Below are 25,030 nucleotides of genomic sequence, written 5' to 3' on the forward strand. Positions count from 1 at the left end.
AGTCTACAGTACCTCCACCCAGTAGGATACAGTACCTCCACCCAGTAGTCTACAGTACCTCCACCCAGTAGTCTACAGTACCTCCACCCAGTAGTCTACAGTACCTCCACCCAGTAGTCTACAGTACCTCCACCCAGTAGTCTACAGTACCTCCACCAGTAGTCTACAGTACCTCCACCAGTAGGATACAGTACCTAGAACCTCGTAGTCTACAGTACCTCCACCCAGTAGTCTACAGTACCTCCACCCAGTAGTCTACAGTACCTCCACCCAGTAGGATACAGTACCTCCACCCAGCAGGATACAGTACCTCCACCAGTAGTCTACAGTACCTCCACCCAGTAGTCTACAGTACCTCCACCCAGTAGGATACAGTACCTCCACCCAGTAGTCTACAGTACCTCCACCAGTAGTCTACAGTACCTCCACCCAGTAGTCTACAGTACCTCCACCCAGTAGTCTACAATACCTCCACCCAGTAGAGTAGAGTACCTCCACCCAGTAGTCTACAGTACCTCCACCGAGTAGGATACAGTACCTCCACCCAGTAGTCTACAGTACCTCCACCAGTAGGATACAGTACCTCCACCTAGTAGTCTACAGTACCTCCACCCAGTAGGATACAGTACCTCCACCCAGTAGGATACAGTACCTCCACCAGTAGGATACAGTACCTCCACCCAGTAGTCTACAGTACCTCCACCCAGTAGGATACAGTACCTCCACCCAGTAGTCTACAGTACCTCCACCAGTAGGATACAGTACCTCCACCCAGTAGTCTACAGTACCTCCACCAGTAGGATACAGTACCTCCACCCAGTAGTCTACAGTACCTCCACCCAGTAGGATACAGTACCTCCACCCAGTAGTCTACAGTACCTCCACCAGTAGGATACAGTACCTCCACCCAGTAGTCTACAGTACCTCCACCCAGTAGGATACAGTACCTCCACCCAGTAGTCTACAGTACCTTCACTCAGTAGGATACAGTACCTCCACCCAGTATGTAGGCTATGTCTGTCACACATTCCCACCTATCCGCCTCACTTAAATACGTCTTGCCACAGGCTAGTAGTGCCCTCAGTACCATTTAATGTCCCTGGCACACTTCATCTGTACCACATTTTATTTAGCTGTCTTGCTGATAGCTGCCTTTTCTGAGTGCCAGCCCAGTGGTAGGAGTGTGTGTGTGTGTGTGTGTGTGTGTGTGTGTGTGTGTGTGTGTGTGTGTGTGTGTGTGTGTGTGTGTGTGTGTGTGTGTGTGTGTGTGTGTGTGTGTGTGTGTGTGTGTGTGTGTGTGTGTGTGTGTGTGTGTGTGTGTGTGTGTGTGTGTGTGTGTGTGTGTGTGTGTGTGTGCCTGTGCCTGCGCGTGTGTCCATTTTTTTATATTCCCCCTCCATCTGGGCAAGTCATTAGCACCAATGTCTTCGGTACCAGCCTAACAGTAAACTTAATGAAATCAGCGGAACATGAATCATAGGCTACATGTTTATTATACACTGGGCTGAACTACTGTGGCTCTAATGGGACTGCAACCCGACTGCAACCACAGCATGGTATGAGTGGATGCTCTGGGCAAAGCTGTCCCAAAACATTCCACAATGAGGCCCGGAGGAATGGCTATGTATTTGAATCATTCCATTCTATGGGCATGGTCTCAACTTAAGGTGCATGCAGAACATAACTCTCATTGATATCCACTGTAGGCATCCGAATTGACGGCTCTATGTACTGTAGATCTATGTATCTGCTAGATATGATTCAACCCTTTAATAAGTCTGGTAATGTGACAGATCATGTAGACAGTCAAAGACTCCATCCTGGTTACATTGAACGTGCCATCGTAAAACAACCCTGACATCATTGCGCCCCATCGTGAAAACAGTAGTACCAAGACATCATTTCTCACACGCGAGCCAAAAACGGGATTTTGGAGTTTAGAAGACTACTAAGTTATCCAACAGAAATGACAAACTGTGATGCTATGACTGTAGTATTACTGTAGTGCACAATAACCAACCATTGCACTTCAGTTTCCATACACAGATAATTCCACAGATAAACCCAGAAGGAAACTGTGATCCAGTTGTTCTGACTGATTTGTTTACATTGAAGAGGATGGAGGTTTTAACAATGTAGACCTATAAAACCCGTACATGACTGAATGAGTACATCAATTAAATTACAGGTTCATAAACCTTAACGTCTTCCGTTCCGCAACTAGACAATTTGTTGTGGCCGTAGTGGTATGCAGCTCTTAAGAATCTGAGGTCACAATTTGATGCATGCCATCACTTCCTAGCATTGTGGATTTGTTTACCCTCATGAAAATCACCTGACGTGGATACGGTTACAGCCCTGTAATTATTGGAGATTAACCGTGATGAGGGACGGAGGACACACACACGCGCACGCACGCACGCACGCACGCACGCACGCACGCACGCACGCACGCACACACACACACACACACACACACACACACACACACACACACACACACACACACACACACACTCCTACCACTAGGCTGGCACTCAGAAAAGGCAGCTATCAGCAAGACAGCTAAATAAAATGTGGTACAGATGAAGTGAGCCAGGGACAATAAATGGTACTGAGGGCACTACTAGCCTGTATTTTGCGTAAGGGACGGATGAGACATATATGGGCATATGGCAGATTAATCAGAACCAGTCACGGAGGAGGGTTGAACGATTTTGAGGGTTCTCAGTTTGAAGAAAAAAAGGCTGATTTGTACACACCAGATAAAAGCAGGATTACAGTATAAAAGAGGTTTCTTCTGATTACTCATAAATGAAGACAGTCCGTACTACAAGGACTCCACACATTTTCCACACTCTGTGGTTAGGGTAGTACACTGTATCTTGTTAAACGAGTGACTCTGGCTTTAATTGTTCAGAGTAATTTGGCTCAAAATGGTTTTACTTTAAATTGGTGGTGAGTAAGCCTGTTTCAGGGAATGTTTTTTAGAGATGGGATTAGGAAGTTTTACAATGGGACTTTATACTATTTCAGGACAAAACTCTTGCTTCAATACCACTTAACATCCAAGTTGCCAGTCATTTATAATTAGCTTATTGGGGCTTTTTTGAAAAACTCACACAATTAAAATTCATAGGATGGCAGACACCCAGAAATGGCAAGGTGCAGAGCTAAATTGCTATTACCAATTGGATGGGAAAACTTCACACTTTAAACTATAACAGGATTTTAAATAAACTATTTACTACAGTACTGTTGACAGTCGCCACATTCCAGGCATTCTGTTTTGACTAACAACTGAATCTATATCACTTAACATCTGAAAAGCACAATGATATCACAGAATTCTTTAAGACTAGAGATTGCCTCGAAATATACTGCGTTCACACGCAGGGGAAGCATCTCAGACAAATGAAATGGTAACTGATACCTTTCTGATGATATCACAGAGTCCTTGAAGACTAGAGATTGCCTCCAAATATACATCTACTACTTAGTGCACCGTTGAATATGTCTTCAATTGATAGCATAGTACCTTCAGAGATGATGTGCCCTACACTCTTAGAAAAAAAGGTGCTATCTAGAACCCAAAAGGTTCTGATTCCAGGTAGAACCATTTTGGGTTCCATGTAGAACTCTTTCTACAGAAGGTTCTACATGCAACCCAAAATGATTCTACCTGGAACCAAAAACAGTTATCCTATGGGGACAGCCGAAAAACCCTTTTGGAACCCTTTTTTGTAAGTGTAGCCTGGTCCCAGATCTGTTTATGCTGTCCTTTCAACTCCTATAGGCTATATGGTCATTGTTTGGAGTCAAGCCAAACAATTACCATATATGAGTAGGCAAGACGGCACAAACAGATCTGGGACCAGGCTAGCTGTACCTCCCTTTCAGGTGCTACCGTGCTAAGACTTAATGAAGTACACACCTGTTATGTTACACGGTTCAATTTCAGCTGCCAAGGACTCCATTCTGCATGCCATAAGTCAGTATTTAAGTTCCATGGTATAGGACTAGTTTTATATAAGTCTATGGTAAAGCTTTGCCATGCCTATATAAAGCACTAATTGGTTCTTGATATGTTCCATGGTTTTATTAAACCCAACCACCCACTTATAAATTCTTTATGATGGATTGACTTGAACACAAAGTAATTACTTCCATGTGTGGGAGATCAACTATAGTCAAAGATTCAGTCATTAATTAGGACATTTATGAAGAGGACAAGAAGATAAACTATGTAACTATTGGTTTCCTAGACTGACACACACACACACACACACACACACACACACACACACACACACACACACACACACACACACACACACACACACACACAATCCAAACTTCCACACAGTATTTTTCTGAGCTAATCGCCAGCAATGAAATCCCATACTATCTATTCCTCGATAGTATCCTAGTCGTTGTGGACATATCTGTGCCTTGTTGTCATGCATGTGATATTGAATCCTCCCTCACTCAGTCTTTCCACTAGCTGTGTGTGCCTGTGGCGTCTGCTTTCTTAGGATGGCCACACCACAGTACAGTCTGGTGACATACATACAGCACGCAAGCAGAACATCACGAACTGTCATTTTCTAAACGCAGACGTGGCAAGACTGTATAAAAAACTCTATAGGACTCTCAAAGTCAAGTCTATAGGACCTTCTCAATAGTGCACTTGAAAAATGACTTCACATGAACAGACACAATAAAACAAATTAAGTTGTCTACTGTTTCCCAATCAGCCCCCGGGATACCAGCCCCCGAGCTTGGGGTGAGAAATCGACAAAAAAGGTGGGAGCTGCTGTCTGTATGAACCCAAATGCGGGAACTCAGTGTCCTCAAGCTGAGAGGAGAGATACCTACCTGCTACTACCTCTACCACCCAGTCATGTGTTGCTGATGAGTGCTGAGGATGGATGAAGGTGTTGTAGCGTGTCATGCAGACTGTCTGTGTAAAATGAACCTCCAAAACTCATCTGCCTTCCTTCCTGCCTGTGTGCCTCACCTCTGCCTGCTCCTGGAATGACAGCTACCAGCCCTGTCATCTTTTAAAGATCCACCACACTCACCTCTGCCTGCTCCTGGAATGACAGCTACCAGCCCTGTCATCTTTTAAAGATCCACCACACTCACCTCTGCCTGCTCCTGGAGTGACAGCTACCAGCCCTGTCATCTTTTAAAGATCCACCACACTCACCTCTGCCTGCTCCTGGAGTGACAGCTACCAGCCCTGTCATCTTTTAAAGATCCACCACACTCACCTCTGCCTGCTCCTGGAGTGACAGCTACCAGCCCTGTCATCTTTTAAAGATCCACCACACTCACCTCTGCCTGCTCCTGGAGTGACAGCTACCAGCCCTGTCATCTTTTAAAGATCCACCACACTCAACTCTGCCTGCTCCTGGAGTGACAGCTAACAGCCCTGTCATCTTTTAAAGATCCACCACACTCACCTCTGCGTTCACACGCAGGGGAAGCATCTCGGACAAAATAAATGGTAACTGATACCTTTCTTGTGTGACTGAGTGAGTGAGTGTCAGTATTTGGTCATGTTAACTTGGGGCTTATTTTTGTGTAGAAATGCAAAAGCTATACCCCACAGCAGAATTGCTTTTGTTTCCCCACTCAAAAGAAAGAATTATGTGTTTTCTTTTCACAATGGGATTCCCTTTCTTCAAAGAGCGACTTCACTCTTTGGTTCACTTTTACCCCATTGGCTTGATGCCCTGCAATGAATGACATCATTGTTACTGTCAGTGTGTGAGTGTTGGGTTGGTTTGAAGACACGCTGTGGTCTGACTGCAGGTAATCCACTCCCTGAGAATGTTAAGTGTTCCTTCTCAGGCCTCTCGCTCGATGACAACATGCCATTTCACTGTGCTGAATGCTAAGCCATGGCTCCACACTCGGCTTTGAACTCATTGTTCAAGCCTAATAGAGGAGACTAGCGGATAATACCCACAGACACATATAAACTAAGATGACAATAATCATATCTCGTTAAAAGGAGCACCTATAGCTACACAAAGCATACACATGCATATGCTATAACCCAATCATAGTTCACCAGACTGTATCATAGACGATAGTTGGGTACAGTTACAGCTACAGTGAAATTCTTAGACATATTAAAACAGAACCTTTCATAGTTGCTATGATGATGAATAAGTTGGACATAACCCTAGTCCCCTGGAGGCTGCTGGGACATATAGTTGTGAGACTGGGTGATAGAATGCCTCTGAGGTGGGATGATGAAGGTGTATACTACACACAGACTCGGGTTACAGGGAGAGACAGGCCTGGGTCAAGCCAGGCTGAGACTGTGATTGATCCTGATAGCAGAGGCCTGTGGGAGAAGTGTAATTCAACCTGGAACAGATGTTAAACACTCCTGGAAGAATGTGGTTACGGAGAGGGCAGAGCTGGCAGACCCACACGGCCCTTATTTACCGCCATCATGGACAACGGTTGGGCCGCACAGCGCGAGCCAGTTACAGATAAGAGGATACATTTGACTGTGGATTTGAGAAACTGAGAAATGACGGACTGTAATCAAGTCAGACAGAATTTACACAAACCTGAAAATCTGGAGTCCTTTCCTGGAAAGAAGCTAAATGAAAAAGGCTTGTTTGATCCTATGACAAGAAACATTCCAGTTGAGTTGTTGCAGGTTGAAAGAAATCATACCATTTTCACACTACTGTGCCGACCCGAATCAAGCTTTGCTGGCTCCGATATCAATATCAACTAGCCACTATGGTGGACACATAACCAGGCAAGCTCAGTACAGAAAAGCTCAGGTTAGCTTGACTCAGTTATGTGAAAAGCCCTTTAGTCTGTTCCTCTTCAAAAGATAGAGATTCAAGTGGAGATGGAGGGTGACAAGGAGTTACCTCAGGCCTGAAGTCTGATACTCTGATCAGTTCCAAAAAACACAGTTGTGTAATATGCTGTCTCATAAAGGCAGTGGATGAAGACAGGCTCCTCTCCACTGTTCTAATGGGATAGCATGCAGCAGGCCCACAACACAACTAGAGCAAAAACCTCCCTTAACTCTCTCAATAAGTCACGTCTCAAACATCACTCATCTGTGACACTGTAGTGGAGACTCAATTTCATCTGTGAAATGTTTGAGATTATAAAATGCACGCCAATATAAATGAACAGGCTGTAAATGTTTAATGTGACTACTTCTTCAGGCTGATTTGGCTTTGAAGAGGATTGGACCTGTAAGAGAAAATCCTCAGATTTTTCCCTATTCATAGTAGAGTAGACAGGAGTTCAAAATGTCATGGGCAATGTTCCTCACAAACAGAAAAAGACTCGATTTTTAAGACGAACATTCTAACTGTGATCACAGTGATGTGACAGAGGCTGTTGTCTCGACCAGAAAACAACAATTGGTCAGGATAAGATTAAGATCAGCACCTGGCCCACTTGTTGAGCATCTGATTTAGTGAAATCTACTGGACCAGAAATTCAAAACAAGACCTCAAGTTTTGTATCTATCATATTTCCCATTGTAAAATCAATTTTAAAAAATGGTCTAATAGGCTACATTGTAATTCTGTATTAGAATCGTTGAGTAAGCACTGCCCTCTGCTGGTTTCAGAACTGCAACAATGTACTTGATCAGTGTGGCCATTCTGCATGAAATAGGCCTGCCTAATGACTCCAATGTAATTCCATACATTTCATCCAGCTCTCTGCTCTGATTAAAAGCAAATTACAGAAATGTACAATAAAATACAGATTTTAATAGAGTTTGCTAATCATCTGTCAACGTCTGCCAACTTTAAAAGTCATGCTGACAACATCATCTATGCCAGCATGTAGTTCATCGTGCACCTGCACAGCGGATACACCCTTGGGAGTCCCAGTGAGAATCAGATCCCCCTCTTCTAGGGTGATGATCTCACTGATGTAGCTGATGAGAAAGGGAATGGAGAAGATCATCTGAGAGGTGCAGCCATTCTGGCGCATCTGGCCGTTCACTTTGAGCCAGATCTTCACGTTTCCCGGGTCGGGTATCCGCTCTTTGGGGATGAATTCACTGACGGGACAAGACGTGTTGAACGCTTTGGCCAGAGTCCACGGAAGACCTTTAGACTTGCAGTCATCCTGGACATCCCGAGCGGTCATATCCAAGCACAGGGCGTACCCTGCGACGTGTTGCATCGCGGAGGATTGGGGGATAGCGGTGCCCCCTTTCCCGATGACCACCCCCAACTCGATTTCATGATGTACACTGTTGGAGTATTTGGGAATGAGGATAGGTGAGCCCTCTGTCAGATATGCAGATGGAGTCTTCAGGAACAACACGGGCTCTGTTGGGACGACGTTCTTCAGCTCCTTTGCATGGTCGGCGTAGTTCCTCCCAACACAGATGATTTTCTTTCCCCACTCCCAATATCGAGATACATTTCGTGAAGTCATTGTAAAGAAATCTTGTCAAGTCTACAGCTGCTCCGAAGCAGTTCTTACCATCAAAACGACCTTTGCCCGCTGCAGCTTCCTTGAACAAACCTGTCAACCGTACGGTATCCCAGAGTGGACAAAAAAAGGTGACGTGTTACATAATAAAAGTTCATTCACAAATATGAGATATTTCGATACGAAGGAAATGCATTATACAAATATTACAATGAAGCTAAATTAGTGCATATATTTTACAAACTCAACTCTGATTACAAATATGACGTCGTAAAGTTCCGTGGGTTCGCTTTCTCCAGCCTATCAGCTGATATTCACGAGCTACTCCCCCGCATTCGATTGGCGTATCTGCGGAGGTCAACGTTAAAGAAGGCGGAACTCTTCTTTAAACCAAACCTGTCTGGTTCCTGTACATGCGATTGCGATATTAGCAAACAGCTACAGTGTTGCTTGCTATGTTTTACAGGTCACTGGTAGCGAGTGCCTGCACTCTTGGCGTTCTTGGAGCCGCTGCAACGTATAAAATTGGTATGTTTCGCTCACATCCCGATCTTTCAGGTTCTTTCCACAGCTACATGACAACCCTGAACGTTTCTAAACGAACTGTCACTGATGACACGCAAACGTAAGGTTAGCTAGCGTTCATATTTGTAATTTGCACAGCATAGTCAAATGCTAGCTAGCTACTGTCAAAGCAGCCATATATCTTTGAAGCAACTGTCCCGGGCTAGCTAACTGGTGTTGCTCAGCGTTTAGCAAGCCTCTGATGCTGTTACATCATCCCCTTGTCTGGCATTTCCTCTTAACATTTTCTCACACACAGACTGAACTGAAGGCTTAGCTGCTATGCATAGAATGTGGCAGCATCGAAATATTTGGAAACCATTGGATTCCAGTTATTTTTATTTATTATTCTGATCTTACTCCATAGTACTTTGGCTTTGTGCTCTCTGGCTTACTTGTTTACTTTGATGTGAATGACAGCTTGAATAAATTTACAACAAGCTCTCTCTGACAGGGTTACAATAGCGAAACTTTACTTGGCTGTTCTCCAAGAACCACGTAGCCCTTGTGTACATTGTAAGCACGTTTAACCTGTATGTGAACTGTATTTTTCCACGAAAATGGATTGGTTAATATTATGTCAACTATTTATATTTTTACGATGACAAATTGGTTAGTGAGTTCTGTTATGTCTAATGTGATGAATTGTAAATATTGTGTAGCCCCTGCGCACGTCCAAGCAGCCCTTTTACACAAGGAAGCTCCTGATATCCCGATAAGGAAGTCTTTACTTCTGGAGCAGAGCGACATGAAGGTAGAACTGCTGCCAGCCCTCACTGACAACTATATGTACCTTCTCATTGATGAGGAGTCAAAGGAAGCTGCCATCATAGACCCAGTTGAACCAGTGAAGGTATGAAATGAAATATAGCCTGCTGTAGGTTCGTTTTGATGGATCAACAGTAGGATATTATGTATATACATTATATAATCATTTGATTGTCTCTTCAGGTTGTAGAAGCTATCAGAAAGCACGGTGTGAGACTTACGACAGTTCTGACCACCCATCACCATTGGTAAGTCAAGTTGTCAATCATTGTTTTGAATATCACTCAGTGCAAATGACTCACTCAGTGAAATTACCATTGTGAGCAGGCCTGTGACACTGAGATTAGATATAGAGACATTCTAGGATTTCTATGTACCATGTGTTGTCTCCTTCTCTCTACAGGGACCATGCGGGAGGCAATGAGAAGATGGTGAGGCTGGTGCCTGGTCTCACTGTGTACGGAGGAGATGACCGGGTGGATGCCCTCACTAAGAAAGTCAAACACTCCAACACGTTCAAAGTAAGGCCTTATACCAGAATAACCTATGTAATAACCATAACAGGCCTAAAAATATTTTTAAAACGTGTCTATTTCATTGCCAGGTTGGTTCACTTACAGTCAAGTGTTTGTTTACGCCATGCCACACCACTGGCCACATTTGCTACCTTGTGACCAAAGACAACAGCACTGAGCCTCCAGCTGTCTTCACAGGTAAGCTACCGGTATCTTTCCACTTTGACTGTATCACCTACTGTAATAGAGAGCAATAGTAATGACATGTTGGCTAAAGCCCATGGGAAATTAATAGGGGTTTTGGATAAAAGCCGAAAATAAGAACTGTGGTAAACACAGGCTTAAGAGATCTTATACGTTTTGTTCTATGAGATAATCTATATCAGCTAATGTCCCTTTGTGAATTTTGAAGCATTTAGTAATCAAAACAAGCACATAAAGTCTTCATAATTCATAAAGATCATGTTAACTGACTGATATTCTCATAGAACAAAACGTATAAGCTCTCCTAAGCCTGTGTTAACCTCAGACCTTATTTTTGGTGTTTATCCCAAAAACCCATTCTTTCCCAATTTGGTTCGTTCAACCATTCCTGAGGTACACTACATGACCAAAAGTATGTGGACACCTGCTCGTTGAACATCTGTTGGTCCCCCTTTTGTTGCTATAACAGCCTCCTCCACTCTTCTGGGAAGGCTTTCCACTAGATGTTGGAACATTGCTGTGGGGACTTGCTTCCATTCAGCCATGACGTGATGTCGGGAACTGATATTGGGCGACGAGGCCAGCGTTCCAATTCATCCTGAAGGGGTTGAAGTCAGGGCTCTGCAGGCCAGTCAAGTTATTTGACACCGATCTCGACCAAACCATTTCTGTATGGACCTCTTTGTGCACAGGGCATTGTCATGCTGGAACAGGAAAGAGCCTTTCCCAAACTGTTGCTACAAGTAGGAAGCATTGAATCGTCTAGAAAGGTGAATGCACCAATTTGTAAGTCGCTCTGGATAAGAGCGTCTGCTAAATGACTTAAATGTAAATGTAAATGTAGAATGTCATTGTATGCTGTAGTGTTACGATTTCACTTCACTGAAACTAAGGGGCCTAGCCTGAACCATGAGAAACAGCCCCACACCATTATTTCTCTTCCACCAAACTTTACAGTTGGCACTATGCATTGGGGCAGGTAGCGTTATCCTCCAAACCCAGATTTTTCCGTCGGACTGCCAGATGGTGAAGCGTGATTCATCACTCCAAAGAACGCGTTTCCACGGCTCCAGAGTCCAATGGCGACGAGCTTTACACCACTCCAGCCAATGCTAGACATTGCGCATGGTGATCTTAGGCTTGTGTGTGGATGTTAGGCCATGGAAACCCATTCATGAAGTGCCTGACAAGCGGTTCTTGTGTTGACGTTGCTTCCAGAGGCAGTTAAGAACTCGGTAGTGAGTGTTACAGACGATTTTAATGTGCTTCTCTGTGGTCCCGTTCTGTGAGCTTGTGTAGTCTACCACTTCACGGCTGAGCCGTTGTTGCTCCTGGACGTTTCCACTTCACAATAACAGCACTTACAGTTGACTGGGGCAGAAATTTGACAAACTGACTTGTTGGAAAGGTGCCATACTGTGATGGTGCCATGTTGAAAGTCACTGAGCTCTTCAGTAAGTCCATTCTACTGCCAATGTTTCTCTATGGAGATTGCATATACCTGTCAGCAACGGGTGTGGCTGAAATAGCTGAATCCACTTATTTGGAGGGGTGTCCACAGATAGATCTATCTATAATAGAAAAGTATATCTCATTTGTTGTTTTTTAAAGCTAGTAGAACTCTATTGAAGTCTGAATAGACTCGTCGTAATACAGTTCCAGTCACAGGGGACTTCAATCTCTTAAACAGTTCTGATCATTAAACATGAGTTACATAAGTAAACCTACAGTAGTTATTTATGTATTATTAAATCAGCAGATTTTCATGGATGCCCTTTGACCCTTGTTATCTTCCTGTTTAGGGGACACACTGTTTGTTGCTGGCTGTGGGAAGTTCTTTGAGGGTACAGCTGAACAGATGTACAGGGCATTGATAGACGTGCTGGGACGTCTGCCCCCTGAAACAGTAAATATACCGCAATCACGCGGTGTTAAAAATTAACTTCTAGATATAACTTTCTTTACATGTAATGACAGCTAATGTATTAACACTATTCAGTGTCTGTCTTTATAGGTTAGAAAAGGTCAGTTATTATTACATTATATGCGACCAAGCACGTGTGCCAGAGTTTGTCAGCACACATGCTTGGTCACGCAGCAGATGGGAACAATAGTGTGTTTGTGTTCCAGCGTGTTTACTGTGGTCATGAGTACACCGTCAACAATCTGAAGTTCGCTCGACATGTGGAGCCTGACAACGAGGTCATCAAGAAAAAACTAGCATGGGCAAAGGTATATCTTGATACATTTCATTAAAGGCCCAGTGCAGTCAAAAACATGATTTCCCTGAGTTTTATATACATTTCCTCACTGAGGTTGGAATAATACTGTGGAATTGTAAAAAATGATGATTAATGCCCTTAGTGTAAGAGCTGCTTTTAAAAGACTGTCTGAAATTTCTGCTGTTTTTGGTAGGATGGCGTTTTGGCCTTCCATGGCGAAATCACCATGCGGTAAATTAGTTAATAGACCATTAAGAAACAGTTCCAAACCTCTCTGCCAATAACAACACATGTTTAGTTTCCCCCTCCCACTCAGACCACTCCAAGACAGTCATAGCTAAATATTTACAAATGTCCCTTTTGCTAAGAAGCTATTTTTGACCATTGTTTTCAATTAAAATCACAGTAATTTATTTACTTGTTACCCAGAAATTCTATTGAGAAACAGCTGCATTGGACATTTTTTTGTGTGAACTCATGGCCATGGCGATCTTTAATGTAATCAAGAAAATGTATAACCTGCTTTTTATTAAATCCGTAGGAGAAGGTCCGTAATGGAGAACCAACCATCCCCTCCACTGTGGCTGAAGAATTCAAATTCAACCCCTTTATGAGAGTGAAGTAAGAACAACTAACGATTCAGACATTTTTATAAAGCACTCGCTCAAGTGAGCACAAGCAGCACTGATCTCTTATACGAGCATCAGACAATCCACAAGTGCCCTCTTGAGCTTTGTGTCATAGAGGAAGACGATTTTAGCGTGAAAGTGCCAATGCTCACTCTGTATGTAGTGAAATAATTTAAGTGACATATTCTTTCCTTTCTATTCCAGAGAGAAGTCTGTGCAAGAGCATGCTGGGCAGAATGACCCTGTTGAAACCATGAGGAGTCTGCGTAAGGAGAAAGATGGCTTCCGGGTCCCCAAGGAGTGACTGCAGAATGGAGTCTAGTGAAATCCGTTCCACTACATGCGTACCAGTGCACTGCGACTTGTTACTAACAACTATGGCAAAATATTTCCTACCCGTTTCATTCACTACATAAAATACTGTATTTACTTCATTTCCACATTCTGTACATTAGCTTGTAGACCTAATGCAAGCATCAAGCAAAACAAAATATTGTAGTCTCGTCACGAGAAAGACTGGAGATTGAGTATAAACTGGATTTACAGAATAAAATTTGATCTGTATTGCAGATTGATTTAAGAATCTTGACTTTAAGTTAATTTAGCTTTGATTACTGAAATGTACAGTTTGCTGTAGAGTGAATACAGTATTGATGTTCTGTGATGTGAAAAATAATATTTTAATAAACCCCAACAATTCTCATCTGCAGAAGCAAAACAGAACTATAAAAAGCAGGGAGAAGCTTGAATAAGTAGATGTCTTAATGTGCAATGTTTGTAAATTAATTTAGACTTTTTGTCTCTGTATAAAGCTTTCTTATCAAGTGTTTTATTACTTTAATATGGTATATTCACTCAAGACAATATTTCAGAGGTTTGTGTATAGTCCCTTTAGAGAAGCCAGGGCTACTTTAGTGTGATTGTTGGACATATAGAAAATCAACTGAAGCACTTCCAAACATCTCTCATACTAAATAACAACTTATGCTCTTTGTTAATCAAAAGCTCCATATATTTATACACACATCAGGCTTGTGAGTGCCGATGTGAAGTGCGTGATGCATATAGGTTTTATTAAAAGCTCCATTGTCTCTCACAGAAAAATCAATAAAGCAGATGTATTGTTGGCCTGACAATTCATTTCATATTAGTCAGAGATTCATATCCCTAATGACTATTACCTGCTTGCAGATTTCTTGGGGTAAAATGGTGATGTTTGCTTGACATTCTGTATTAACATTTCACCACATATCTACAACAAGAGAGCTGCTAAACATTGTTTAATATATTATCAATATATTTTGACATATTGCTAATATTACTTAGTCCATATTAAATGGTTTAACATAGCTGCTTAACTGACAGAGCATACCGTATGAAGGGATGTGCCTCTTGTTCTCACCATGCCATACAAAGGAAGAAAACACTGAAAAACCGAATGTAAATATTTAAAGTGTATGCTTATTTCTACAGCTAAAACTGTTCCTTTGTATCAAGTAAATCGTGCCAGTATGTATATCAATGACTGCTGGTACATGGTGAATAACGTACTTGAAAGTTACACTAATGTAACATTTTAATATGCAAAATATGTATCATAGATTTTCATTATAAATAAGGCAGAAATGATATACATTTAAACTAAAATATTTCTTTAGAATTGCATCAGAAAACATTTCAAGAGTACAACAAATACTTTTCAGTGCATACAAGTGAAATAACAGAATTTGCTGCTGTATTCATAATTAGTGCACACTTAAATGTAGTAATAATTATCCAACCACATTACCAGTGGTCTGGTATGAATTAGCTTGTGCGTATAGAATTGATAGCCTGAATGTATACAGGCTTTATGTTGGTATAAATAACAGGCCACCACAGTAATTAAACACTTGGCGATAATGCTCTATTTGACCTGACAGACAGTCCTTTAAGCACAGACAGAAGGATAGATAAGAGAGAAATAGATAGACAGAGAAAAGAGATGAGGGGTCCTTAAAAGCAGAGAGAGAGGAGAGAGACAAGAAAGAGACGGTGAAGGAAAGTGATAAATTCAGTCATCCAGAACAGATAGAGCATAAACATTAACCCAAGGTCAAGTTTTGTGATTTCACGCAATGGTTCAAATAATCCTAGAATAGGGATGCATCTCAATAGCCAAATAGATGTCCTATCATGCCTTTTTCTTTATTTCTACTGATATTAAACAACTAGACAGGTGACAGAAAATACCCAACAAGAACCGGCCATGTTGCTTCCACCTAACCTGTGTTAAACTCAATGGAGATGAAACAGAGGAGGCTACTTTAGACTATTGAGATGCACCCTGACACTTGAGGACAGAACATTCACTTACAGAAACCCTTCAACATCCTTTCACCCTCTTCTTCACCATTTGACAAGGAGTCCGTTGGTGGCCTTGTCCACTGCATGGTACTGTGTGTGCAGCAGCTCCCTGGCTCTCTCCTCTCCTACACTCTGTAGCCAGGACTGGTACAGCTCTGCCACGCGCTGGTCCTCCTCTGGCACTAGAGGGCGCTCCTCCCTGTACAGATCCTCCAACTGCTGCAGCAACTCCTTGTTGTTCTGCTCTGGTAAGGGCTTCACCTGGCCTCCCCCATTCAGACAACCTGTATACACACACAGTGAGGAAACACAACACACAACTGGTTTTACAAGTTCACTTTGACTTGAACCAAAAAAATGCCATTACAAACAGGAAGCATTCCTCAGGGGAATTCACACAGTGTGCTGTCTAATACTAGCTGCTGGCTGTGCTTCTGTGCACATGTAGAATAGAGACTTCAACCATAGCAGTAAATAAATAAACAGACAAGACATTATAATTCAATTCAACCACTTGAACGTGGGAAGAAGAAAAAAACATGTATTTGTATATATTATCTGTGTTTATATTAAACGCAAATGTAAACCAACAAACAAAGCGTCCTCTTCCCTCACCTGACGGACAGGCCATGACCTCTACGAAGTGGTAGGGTGAATTTCCCCTCTTCAGTTTCTGCACCAGGTTCTGGATGTTGCGGAAACCGTAGGTTGCGGCGAAACGCAGCACGACCACACCGTCCCTTTCCAGGGTCACCTCCTGGAAGTCCTTGTTCCTAAAGGGGACAGGTTAATCAGGGTTGTGTTCATTAGGCACCAAAAGCAAGAAATCAGACTGAAACAGGGAAGGACTACTTGGATTTGTCCAATCAGAAACGCCTGTTTCTTAAACTTGCTCTAATCTCAGGGTTATTCTTCTCAACAAATCTATACTTCCATGGCTGATAGGAAGCAGAGACAGACTTCCCTGCACATCTCATGGAAATGAAGAGAGACTGAGTATTTTGCCTGCACTATTTCACAGTTGACACAACTAAGTGAAAGCTAACCAATTAGCAGACGTGAGCTCCTAACAGGGCTTTAATACTGCAGGGCCAGACTGACTTACTTGAGTGTCTTGTATGTGAGCTCCTTCACCTCCTCTCCAAACAGCTGTCTGGCAGCGTGTGTGAACACGTGATGGAGGTATCCTCCTGAACCGCTCCCTGCATGACCCAGCAACTCATCACCACACACACTGCTGAACCTGCAGGGACAAAAGTGCACACACACATCAGCAAGTGTGGAGTTCTCCTGACACACGCGGCACACACACACACACACCTTCTTGAGTTCTCCCGACACACGCTGCACACACACACACACACACACCTTCTGGAGTTCTCCTGACACACGCTGCACAAACACACCTTCTGGAGTTCTCCTGACACACGCTGCACACACACACACCTTCTGGAGTTCTCCTGACACACACACACACCTTCTGGAGTTCTCCTGACACACGCTGCACACACACACACCTTCTGGAGTTCTCCTGACACACACACACACACCTTCTGGAGTTCTCCTGACACACGCTGCACACACACCTTTTGGAGTTCTCCTGACTCACGCTGCACACACACACCTTCTAGAGTTCTCCTGACTCACGCTGCACACACACACCTTCTGGAGTTCTCCTGACGCACGCTGCACACACACACACACACCTTCTGGAGTTCTCCCGACACACACACACCTTCTGGAGTTCTCCTGACACATGCTGCACACACACCTTTTGGAGTTCTCCTGACACACACACACACCTTCTGGAGTTCTCCTGACACACGCTGCACACACACCTTTTGGAGTTCTCCTGACACACACACACACCTTCTGGAGTTCTCCTGACACACGCTGCACACACACACCTTCTGGAGTTCTCCTGACGCACGCTGCACACACACACACACCTTCTAGAGTTCTCCCGACACACACACACCTTTTGGAGTTCTCCCGACACACGCTGCACACACACACCTTTTGGAGTTCTCCCGACACACACACACCTTTTGGAGTTCTCCCGACACACGCTGCACACACACCTTTTGGAGTTCTCCCGACACACGCTGCACACACACACACACCTTCTGGAGTTCTCCTGACACACACACACACCTTTTGGAGTTCTCCCGACACACGCTGCACACACACACCTTTTAGAGTTCTCCCGACACACGCTGCACACACACACCTTTTGGAGTTCTCCCGACACATGCTGCACACACACACCTTCTGGAGTTCTCCCGACACACGCTGCACACACACACCTTCTGGAGTTCTCCCGACACACACACACCTTTTGGAGTTCTCCCGACACACGCTGCACACACACACCTTCTGGAGTTCTCCTGACACACGCTGCACACACACACACACACCTTCTGGAGTTCTCCCGACACACACACACCTTCTGGAGTTCTCCCGACACACGCTGTACACACACACCTTCTGGAGTTCTCCCGACACACGCTGCACACACACACCTTCTGGAGTTCTCCCGACACACGCTGCACACACACACCTTTTGGAGTTCTCCCGACACACACACACCTTCTGGAGTTCTCCTGATGCACGCTGCACACACACACACACACACCTTCTGGAGTTCTCCCGACACAAACACACACACACCTTCTGGAGTTCTCCCGACACACGCTGCACACACACCTTTTGGAGTTCTCCCGACACACGCTGCACACACACACACCTTCTGAGTTCTCCTGACACACACACACACACACACACACCTTCTGAAGTTCTCCTGACACACACACCTACCTTCTGGAGTTCTCCTGACACACACACACACACATACCTTCTGGAGTTCTCCTGACTCACACATACCTTCTGGAGTTCTCCTGACACACACACACACACACACATACCTTCTGGAGTTCTCCTGACACATGCGCTGGTATTAATTTATATGTAAAAGATGAGGTTCAAACACTTACATTGTATCTAATGGGGCTGGCTCCACATCGCTGAGCAACACTTTCTCTTCCTCCAGCATCTTCAGAACTTCTCCTGTCATGAAATAAACAGAAACAGACATCAGAAAACGTTCATTTAAAAATGTGTTTCAAAACAGAAAACACACACAGACACACACACACTTTGAATACTATCTGCCATAGTGGTGTAATGTCCTCTACCTGAAGTGATGACACAGTCCACCTCTCTGGTGTCAGCCTCCTCCAGGTAGAAGTCAGGCCTGGAGGCCTCCAGTTTCTTATCATAGCAGGGCATCACAGTCACATGGTAGATCTGCTGAGGGTTCAGGCCCTGCAACAACAACAACACACACCTGTCAGTCATGTCCTTTAGAAGATCTCATCCTACTATACAGACATGATAGAATCATCATCCAAAATGAACAAATTCTTATCATCTATTAAACGTTACTCTACATCTCTGATCTATATCACCTGACTCCATTTAGTCTATTCCATAACTAACATCTAGATATTTAACCCTGCAGTCTGCATCACAGATCCCTTCTGAATGTCAGACTGGTTCAGAAGAACTATATTGCAGGTCAGAAACTTTTTAAATCAACTTTTTTTTTACAAACCCAGGAGCTTGTTGTTTTGCGTTGTTATGTGAATACCATTCTGTGAGAGGTGAGGCAGACATAGAAGGCTACCAGCAGGACACTGTCCATTATCTGTGTTGTTATGTGAATTCCATTCTGTGAGAGGTGAGGCAGACATAGAAGGCTACCAGCAGGACACTGTCCATTATCTGTGTTGTTATGTGAATTCCATTCTGTGAGAGGTGAGGCAGACATAGAAGGCTACCAGCAGGACACTGTCCATTATCTGTGTTGTTATGTGAATTCCATTCTGTGAGAGGTGAGGCAGACATAGAAGGCTACCAGCAGGACACTGTCCATTATCTGTGTTGTGCTGAAACATTTTAATTTGTCCACATGCAGAGCTTATGTTCCCTTCCCCCACGTAAGAATACATTCCCAAGGTTACTTTCCCTGGCTAGCCTATCTCACGCGAAAATGGCTAAAGTAACAGGACAAATAAATAAATAAAAGTTGTGATGGAGGAATACACAATCATGGAAACAGGTGCTGCGCGAGTGAAATCCCCGCTTTGGAAGGATTTTGGAGTCATTATGGACAAGGTCAACAACTCGGTAGATGGATGCACAGACTGCAAAAAGTGCAACCAGGTATTTGTTTACAATAATTCAGTTAATTATTAGTGAATGATTCTGTTAATTCAGGCTTTCGTACATTTAGACCATACACAGGCCATATAACGTTTAACCAGTGCCGCTGGTAAAAGTGTAGCCTAGTAAATAAATTATTCTGGGAAAGACATGCTCAGGTACTTTAGCGACTAGTAAATATTTTTGAAACCTCTCGCTTTGGGCTGGATGTGTCAATGTGTAGTTCATATAAGCATAATCTATGAGCAGAATTACTGTCTTACCTCAATTAACCCCAAAATCCCTAGTTTAAAAGAAACTGTTCTGGAAGCTGTGTTGCGCCATTTTCCCTAACTTCCCCCACATGGGCCAGCCCCCTAGCAATTGAAGATCTAGCCAATGAAATTCAGCCCATCGCTATTTGAGTGACAACTAGCAAGAATCACACACAGCAGAGCAAGAGAGAGAGAGCAATGACGTGGAGCACATATCTGCAAATATGTGATGTAGTACACAATTTTCGGGGACCACTTTTAGCTCATGGATGCTACTTTCAGAACTACTGGCTAAAAAGTATACAAAAGTACCAGAGAATCCCTTTAAGTTTCAATGAAATTATTTGATTATCTAAACAATATTGAATGTAAAGGTCTTGTTTCGTTATGTCGGCTACAGGCTTTCATTAGGTAAGAAGGCTAATTAGAAGTCTCCTTTTTTCAAAGCGATTTGAGTTGTCAATGTGCCGCATTGCATTGTGAAGAAAAATATATATATCATTCTTAATTCATGTTGAATAGACACGCAGACAAATGAATTCATGCAGGGAAGAAGAATATTAGCCTACTACCCAGGAGTCACAAACACTAAATAAATAGATGTTATTTGGCCGGTTAACGGATCAGCTCTCGGAACAATTTTATGCGGATGGGTCGGAATGTACAGAAAGATCTCTCTTGATGTCGGGTAGGCTCAGAATTTATGTGGCTGGCGCGGGGCGGGTGCGGCTCCAAAAACGGACCCATGCAGGACTCTAATGTCAATGAGTCCCTACCAACCTGCTGGCCAGCGAAGAAGCCCTTCACCAGAGAGCCCATCATCTGCTGTGGGGAGCGGGTGGAACTGACGTAGGGCAGGATGAACTCTCCATGGGTTTTCTCTGCATAGCAGATCCAACCTGAAGACAACACAAGCCTGTATTATTACAGGACCTGAAGACAACACAAGCCTGTATTATTACTGAACCTGAAGACAACACAAGCCTGTATTATTACTGAACCTGAAGACAACACAAGCCTGTATTATTACTGGACCTGAACACAAGCCTGTATTATTACTGGACCTGAACACAACACAAGCCTGTATTATTACTGGACCTGAACACAACACAAGCCTGTATTATTACTGGACCTGAAGACAACACAAACCTGTATTATTACTGGACCTGAACACAACACAAGCCTGTATTATTACTGGACCTGAAGACAACACAAGCCTGTATTATTACTGAACCTGAACACAACACAAGCCTGTATTATTACTGAACCTGAAGACAACACAAGCCTGTATTATTACTGGACCTGAACACAACACAAGCCTGTATTATTACTGGACCTGAACACAACACAAGCCTGTATTATTACTGGACCTGAACACAACACAAGCCTGTATTATTACTGGACCTGAAGACAACACAAGCCTGCATTATTACTGAACCTGAACACAACACAAGCCTGTATTATTACAGAACCTGAACACAACACAAGCCTGTATTATTACAGGACCTGAAGACAACACAAGCCTGTATTATTACTGAACCTGAAGACAACACAAGCCTGTACTATTACTGAACCTGAAGACAACACAAGCCTGTACTATTACTGAACCTGAAGACAACACAAGCCTGTATTATAAATGAACCTGATGACAACACAAGCCTGTATTATAAATGAACCTGATGACAACACAAGCCTGTATTATAAATGAACCTGATGACAACACAAGCCTGTATTATTAATGAACCTGAACACAAGCCTGTATTATTAATGAACCTGAACACAAGCCTGTATTATTAATGAACCTGAACACAAGCCTGTATTATTACTGAACCTGAAGACAACACAAGCCTGTATTATTACTGAACCTGAACACAACACAAGCCTGTATTATTACTGAACCTGAAGACAACACAAGCCTGTATTATTACTGGACCTGAAGACAACACAAGCCTGTATTATTACTGAACCTGAAGACAACACAAGCCTGTATTATTACTGAACCTGAAGACAACACAAGCCTGTATTATTACTGAACCTGAAGACAACACAAGCCTGTATTATTACTGAACCTGAACACAACACAAGCCTGTATTATTACTGAACCTGAAGACAACACAAGCCTGTATTATTACTGAACCTGAAGACATCACAAGCCTGTATTATTACTGAACCTGAAGACAACACAAGCCTGTATTATTACTGGACCTGAAGACAACACAAGCCTGTATTATTACTGAACCTGAAGACAACACAAGCCTGTATTATTACTGGACCTGAACACAACACAAGCCTGTATTATTACTGGACCTGAAGACAACACAAGCCTGTATTATTACTGAACCTGAAGACAACACAAGCCTGTATTATTACTGAACCTGAAGACAACACAAGCCTGTACTATTACTGAACCTGAAGACAACACAAGCCTGTATTATAAATGAACCTGATGACAACACAAGCCTGTATTATAAATGAACCTGATGACAACACAAGCCTGTATTATTAATGAACCTGAACACAAGCCTGTATTATTAATGAACCTGAACACAAGCCTGTATTATTAATGAACCTGAACACAAGCCTGTATTATTAATGAACCTGAACACAAGCCTGTATTATTAATGAACCTGAACACAAGCCTGTATTATTAATGAACCTGGAAGAGACCAGGGCCTGTATTTATAAAGTATCTCGGAGTAGGAGATGATCTGTCCCCCCTCTTATTCCCTCTTCTGGCTGTGACCCCACTCTCCGAGGGTCTCAGAGGGAGGTGGGATATGCAAAAAACACATTTCCAATTAATACACACTTGTACATGTGTGAAACAGGACAAATATAAGCACCCACCCACTTCTAATCTGAGGAACTTTGTGAAATTGGGCCCTGGTTTCTGAAGTTCTATTGGAAGGATTCTGGCCTGGAGATAATCAGGGGCTAGTTAAGGTGTTGAGGTACAGCTGGTTACCTGGGCAGGCAGAGGCCAGCATGGGCAGGGCCTGCTTGTCTTGCTCCTTCCGATGGAACCGCTCCACAAACTCTCTCTGACTCTCCAACAGGCTGAAGGTCCTACTGAAGCTGGTGTCAAACACGTGGTGAACCCCTGAAACACAACAGTCACACCAGTCAGTATATTTTATCTAAATATAATGTATCTCACTAATGTGTATTACACAGATACACAAAGGTTTATCTTTTAACCTTCGCACTCACCCAGACCCTTGAAGAAGGCGGTGAGCCTCCTGCCTGCCTCACTGCTGCTCAGGCCGTAGCGTGCTGCCAGGGAGGCTCTGGACTGTGGGGACACAGACACCACCACCACCTTCTGCTCTGCTACACCTGCCTGCTGGGGAGATGAAGGGAGACTAGTTACACACAGGGGAGACAGATACAGACACCATCATCATCACTAAACACGCTGGGTTGAGTATGACTGGTGGGTTCTGTTTGTGGGTCTTCAGATGGGTGACAACACACACACTACCTTGTTGTTGCGTAGCACCCTGTAGATCTCTTCATGACTCTGCTGTGTGATAAGGACACTCTCAGCTGAGGTGATGCAGCCACTGCAGGCCAGGCAGTCATTCAGAGTGATCTTAGCTTTCTCCAGCTTCTGCTTTCCACCATCCTGGAGACACAAAGAACAAGATGGAGTAAAATTGTACTGTAGGTTAACAGTGAGAAAGAAAATGTGTCTCAAAAAGTAGCATCCACGACTCAAATTAATTTGAGAAAGTACTTGACAAAACAAATCCCATAAGGCAGCCATATTGCTTTTACCGATCCTGTGTCTTCAGAACAAGTTCAGGTGAAGGCGAGATGAGAAGAGCAACAAGAGAGTTTTGAGATTCACCCTCAGTGAAGTAGGCTCATGCCAGTTGACATGTTAGTCATGTAACATCACAGCTCCAGCTGTGGTCACTATGTGGGAAACATTGAAGCAAACGCACCTGTTTAACCTGGAAATAGCTCCCATCATCTTCTATTTGAATTTTAGCCACAGATCTGCCTTGCTTCTTCTCCACCTTGACTGGTTTCACACATTCCTAAGAAAGGAAAGGGGAGCAAGTAGCAATCAGTTTAGGGGGGAGAAGTACAATCACAAACAATACTAGCTAGCTTAGTCACATCCAGGTGCTTACAGTACAAGGACCAATTAAATTAAAAGGAACTAATGATGTGTCTGATGACAGATAAAAGTGGACATCTTTGGCTACGTTCTTCAACCTAGGAAGTTAAAACTAGTTAACGTTAGCTAGTCAAATGAGTCACATGTCATTTCGATGACCTAGCTACTTAGCGAGAGAGCAAACCCACTAGGTAGTAGAGGGGGCTGGAAGGAAACAACGTCTTTGAATCCATTCTAATGATCTCATTCCAGTCATTACAATGAGCCCGTCCTCCTCCTAAAGCTTCCCCACCAGCATCCGCTACGAGTTAGTTAGATAAAAAAAAAGAACAAAAGCGCGTTCAATTGAAAACCACCATTGCTTCAATCAATTTACACAGCAATGCCAATAACGCAATATACGCATTTGGAAGTTGGACAGATAATACTCTATTTGACAGCTAACCAGTACTTTAGAAGTTAGCTAACTACAGTAGCTAGCTAGCTAACGTTAACTAGCTACTGAGAATGGCGACCAGTGGGTCGTTAACATTAAAATAACCACATTATACCTATGCTAAAATTATGTAAAACGTGTTTAATAAGATGATTGTTGTATGGATAAGTGTTATTTACCTGGGAAGGAGTGATAAAATCATCTAGATCTGTCAACTGCAAAACACCGCTAAATTGGGACACCATGTTTAGTGCTGCAGTAAAGCAGTTTGTGTTTACTTTGAATGTCGTAAAG

At 43.2% G+C, this 25,030-nt stretch overlaps 3 protein-coding genes across 5 annotated transcripts; 1 reads left to right on the plus strand and 2 right to left on the minus strand.

The window, feature by feature from the left end:
- Positions 1–7,171: 7,171 nt before the first annotated feature.
- On the minus strand, positions 7,172–8,451 carry fahd1 (fumarylacetoacetate hydrolase domain containing 1). Its single transcript, XM_055912485.1, has one exon. It carries the CDS (start codon positions 8,449–8,451, stop codon positions 7,795–7,797), a length of 657 nt encoding a protein of 218 aa, XP_055768460.1. The 3' UTR covers positions 7,172–7,794.
- A 40-nt stretch (positions 8,452–8,491) lies between these two features.
- hagh (hydroxyacylglutathione hydrolase) lies at positions 8,492–14,476 on the plus strand. Of its 2 annotated transcripts, XM_055912484.1 has the most exons (10): positions 8,492–8,579; positions 8,915–8,976; positions 9,675–9,865; positions 9,964–10,028; positions 10,184–10,301; positions 10,385–10,493; positions 12,302–12,405; positions 12,630–12,731; positions 13,263–13,342; positions 13,555–14,476. In XM_055912484.1, exons 3-10 carry the CDS (start codon positions 9,761–9,763, stop codon positions 13,652–13,654), a joined length of 783 nt encoding a protein of 260 aa, XP_055768459.1. In that variant the 5' UTR covers positions 8,492–8,579; positions 8,915–8,976; positions 9,675–9,760; the 3' UTR covers positions 13,655–14,476. The 2 variants fall into 2 exon arrangements, with proteins under 2 accessions (XP_055768459.1, XP_055768457.1); XM_055912482.1 differs by lacking the exon at positions 8,492–8,579 and having other exon boundaries at positions 8,800–8,976.
- A 417-nt stretch (positions 14,477–14,893) lies between these two features.
- Positions 14,894–25,024, minus strand: narfl (nuclear prelamin A recognition factor-like). Of its 2 annotated transcripts, none has more exons than XM_055912481.1 (11): positions 24,916–25,024; positions 24,122–24,217; positions 23,656–23,799; positions 23,385–23,514; positions 23,140–23,274; positions 20,955–21,073; positions 18,891–19,020; positions 18,690–18,762; positions 16,802–16,939; positions 16,312–16,469; positions 14,894–15,980 (listed from the first exon to the last, which is right to left on the minus strand). In XM_055912481.1, the coding sequence occupies exons 1-11, from the start codon at positions 24,979–24,981 to the stop codon at positions 15,739–15,741; spliced, it is 1,431 nt and encodes a 476-aa protein (XP_055768456.1). In that variant the 5' UTR covers positions 24,982–25,024; the 3' UTR covers positions 14,894–15,738. The 2 variants fall into 2 exon arrangements, with proteins under 2 accessions (XP_055768456.1, XP_055768455.1); XM_055912480.1 differs by having other exon boundaries at positions 23,385–23,517.
- Between the last annotated feature and the right edge of the window lie 6 nt (positions 25,025–25,030).

Source organism: Salvelinus fontinalis, unplaced genomic scaffold (assembly GCF_029448725.1).
Source record: "Salvelinus fontinalis isolate EN_2023a unplaced genomic scaffold, ASM2944872v1 scaffold_0173, whole genome shotgun sequence".
Classification (NCBI taxonomy): Eukaryota; Metazoa; Chordata; class Actinopteri; order Salmoniformes; family Salmonidae; genus Salvelinus; species Salvelinus fontinalis.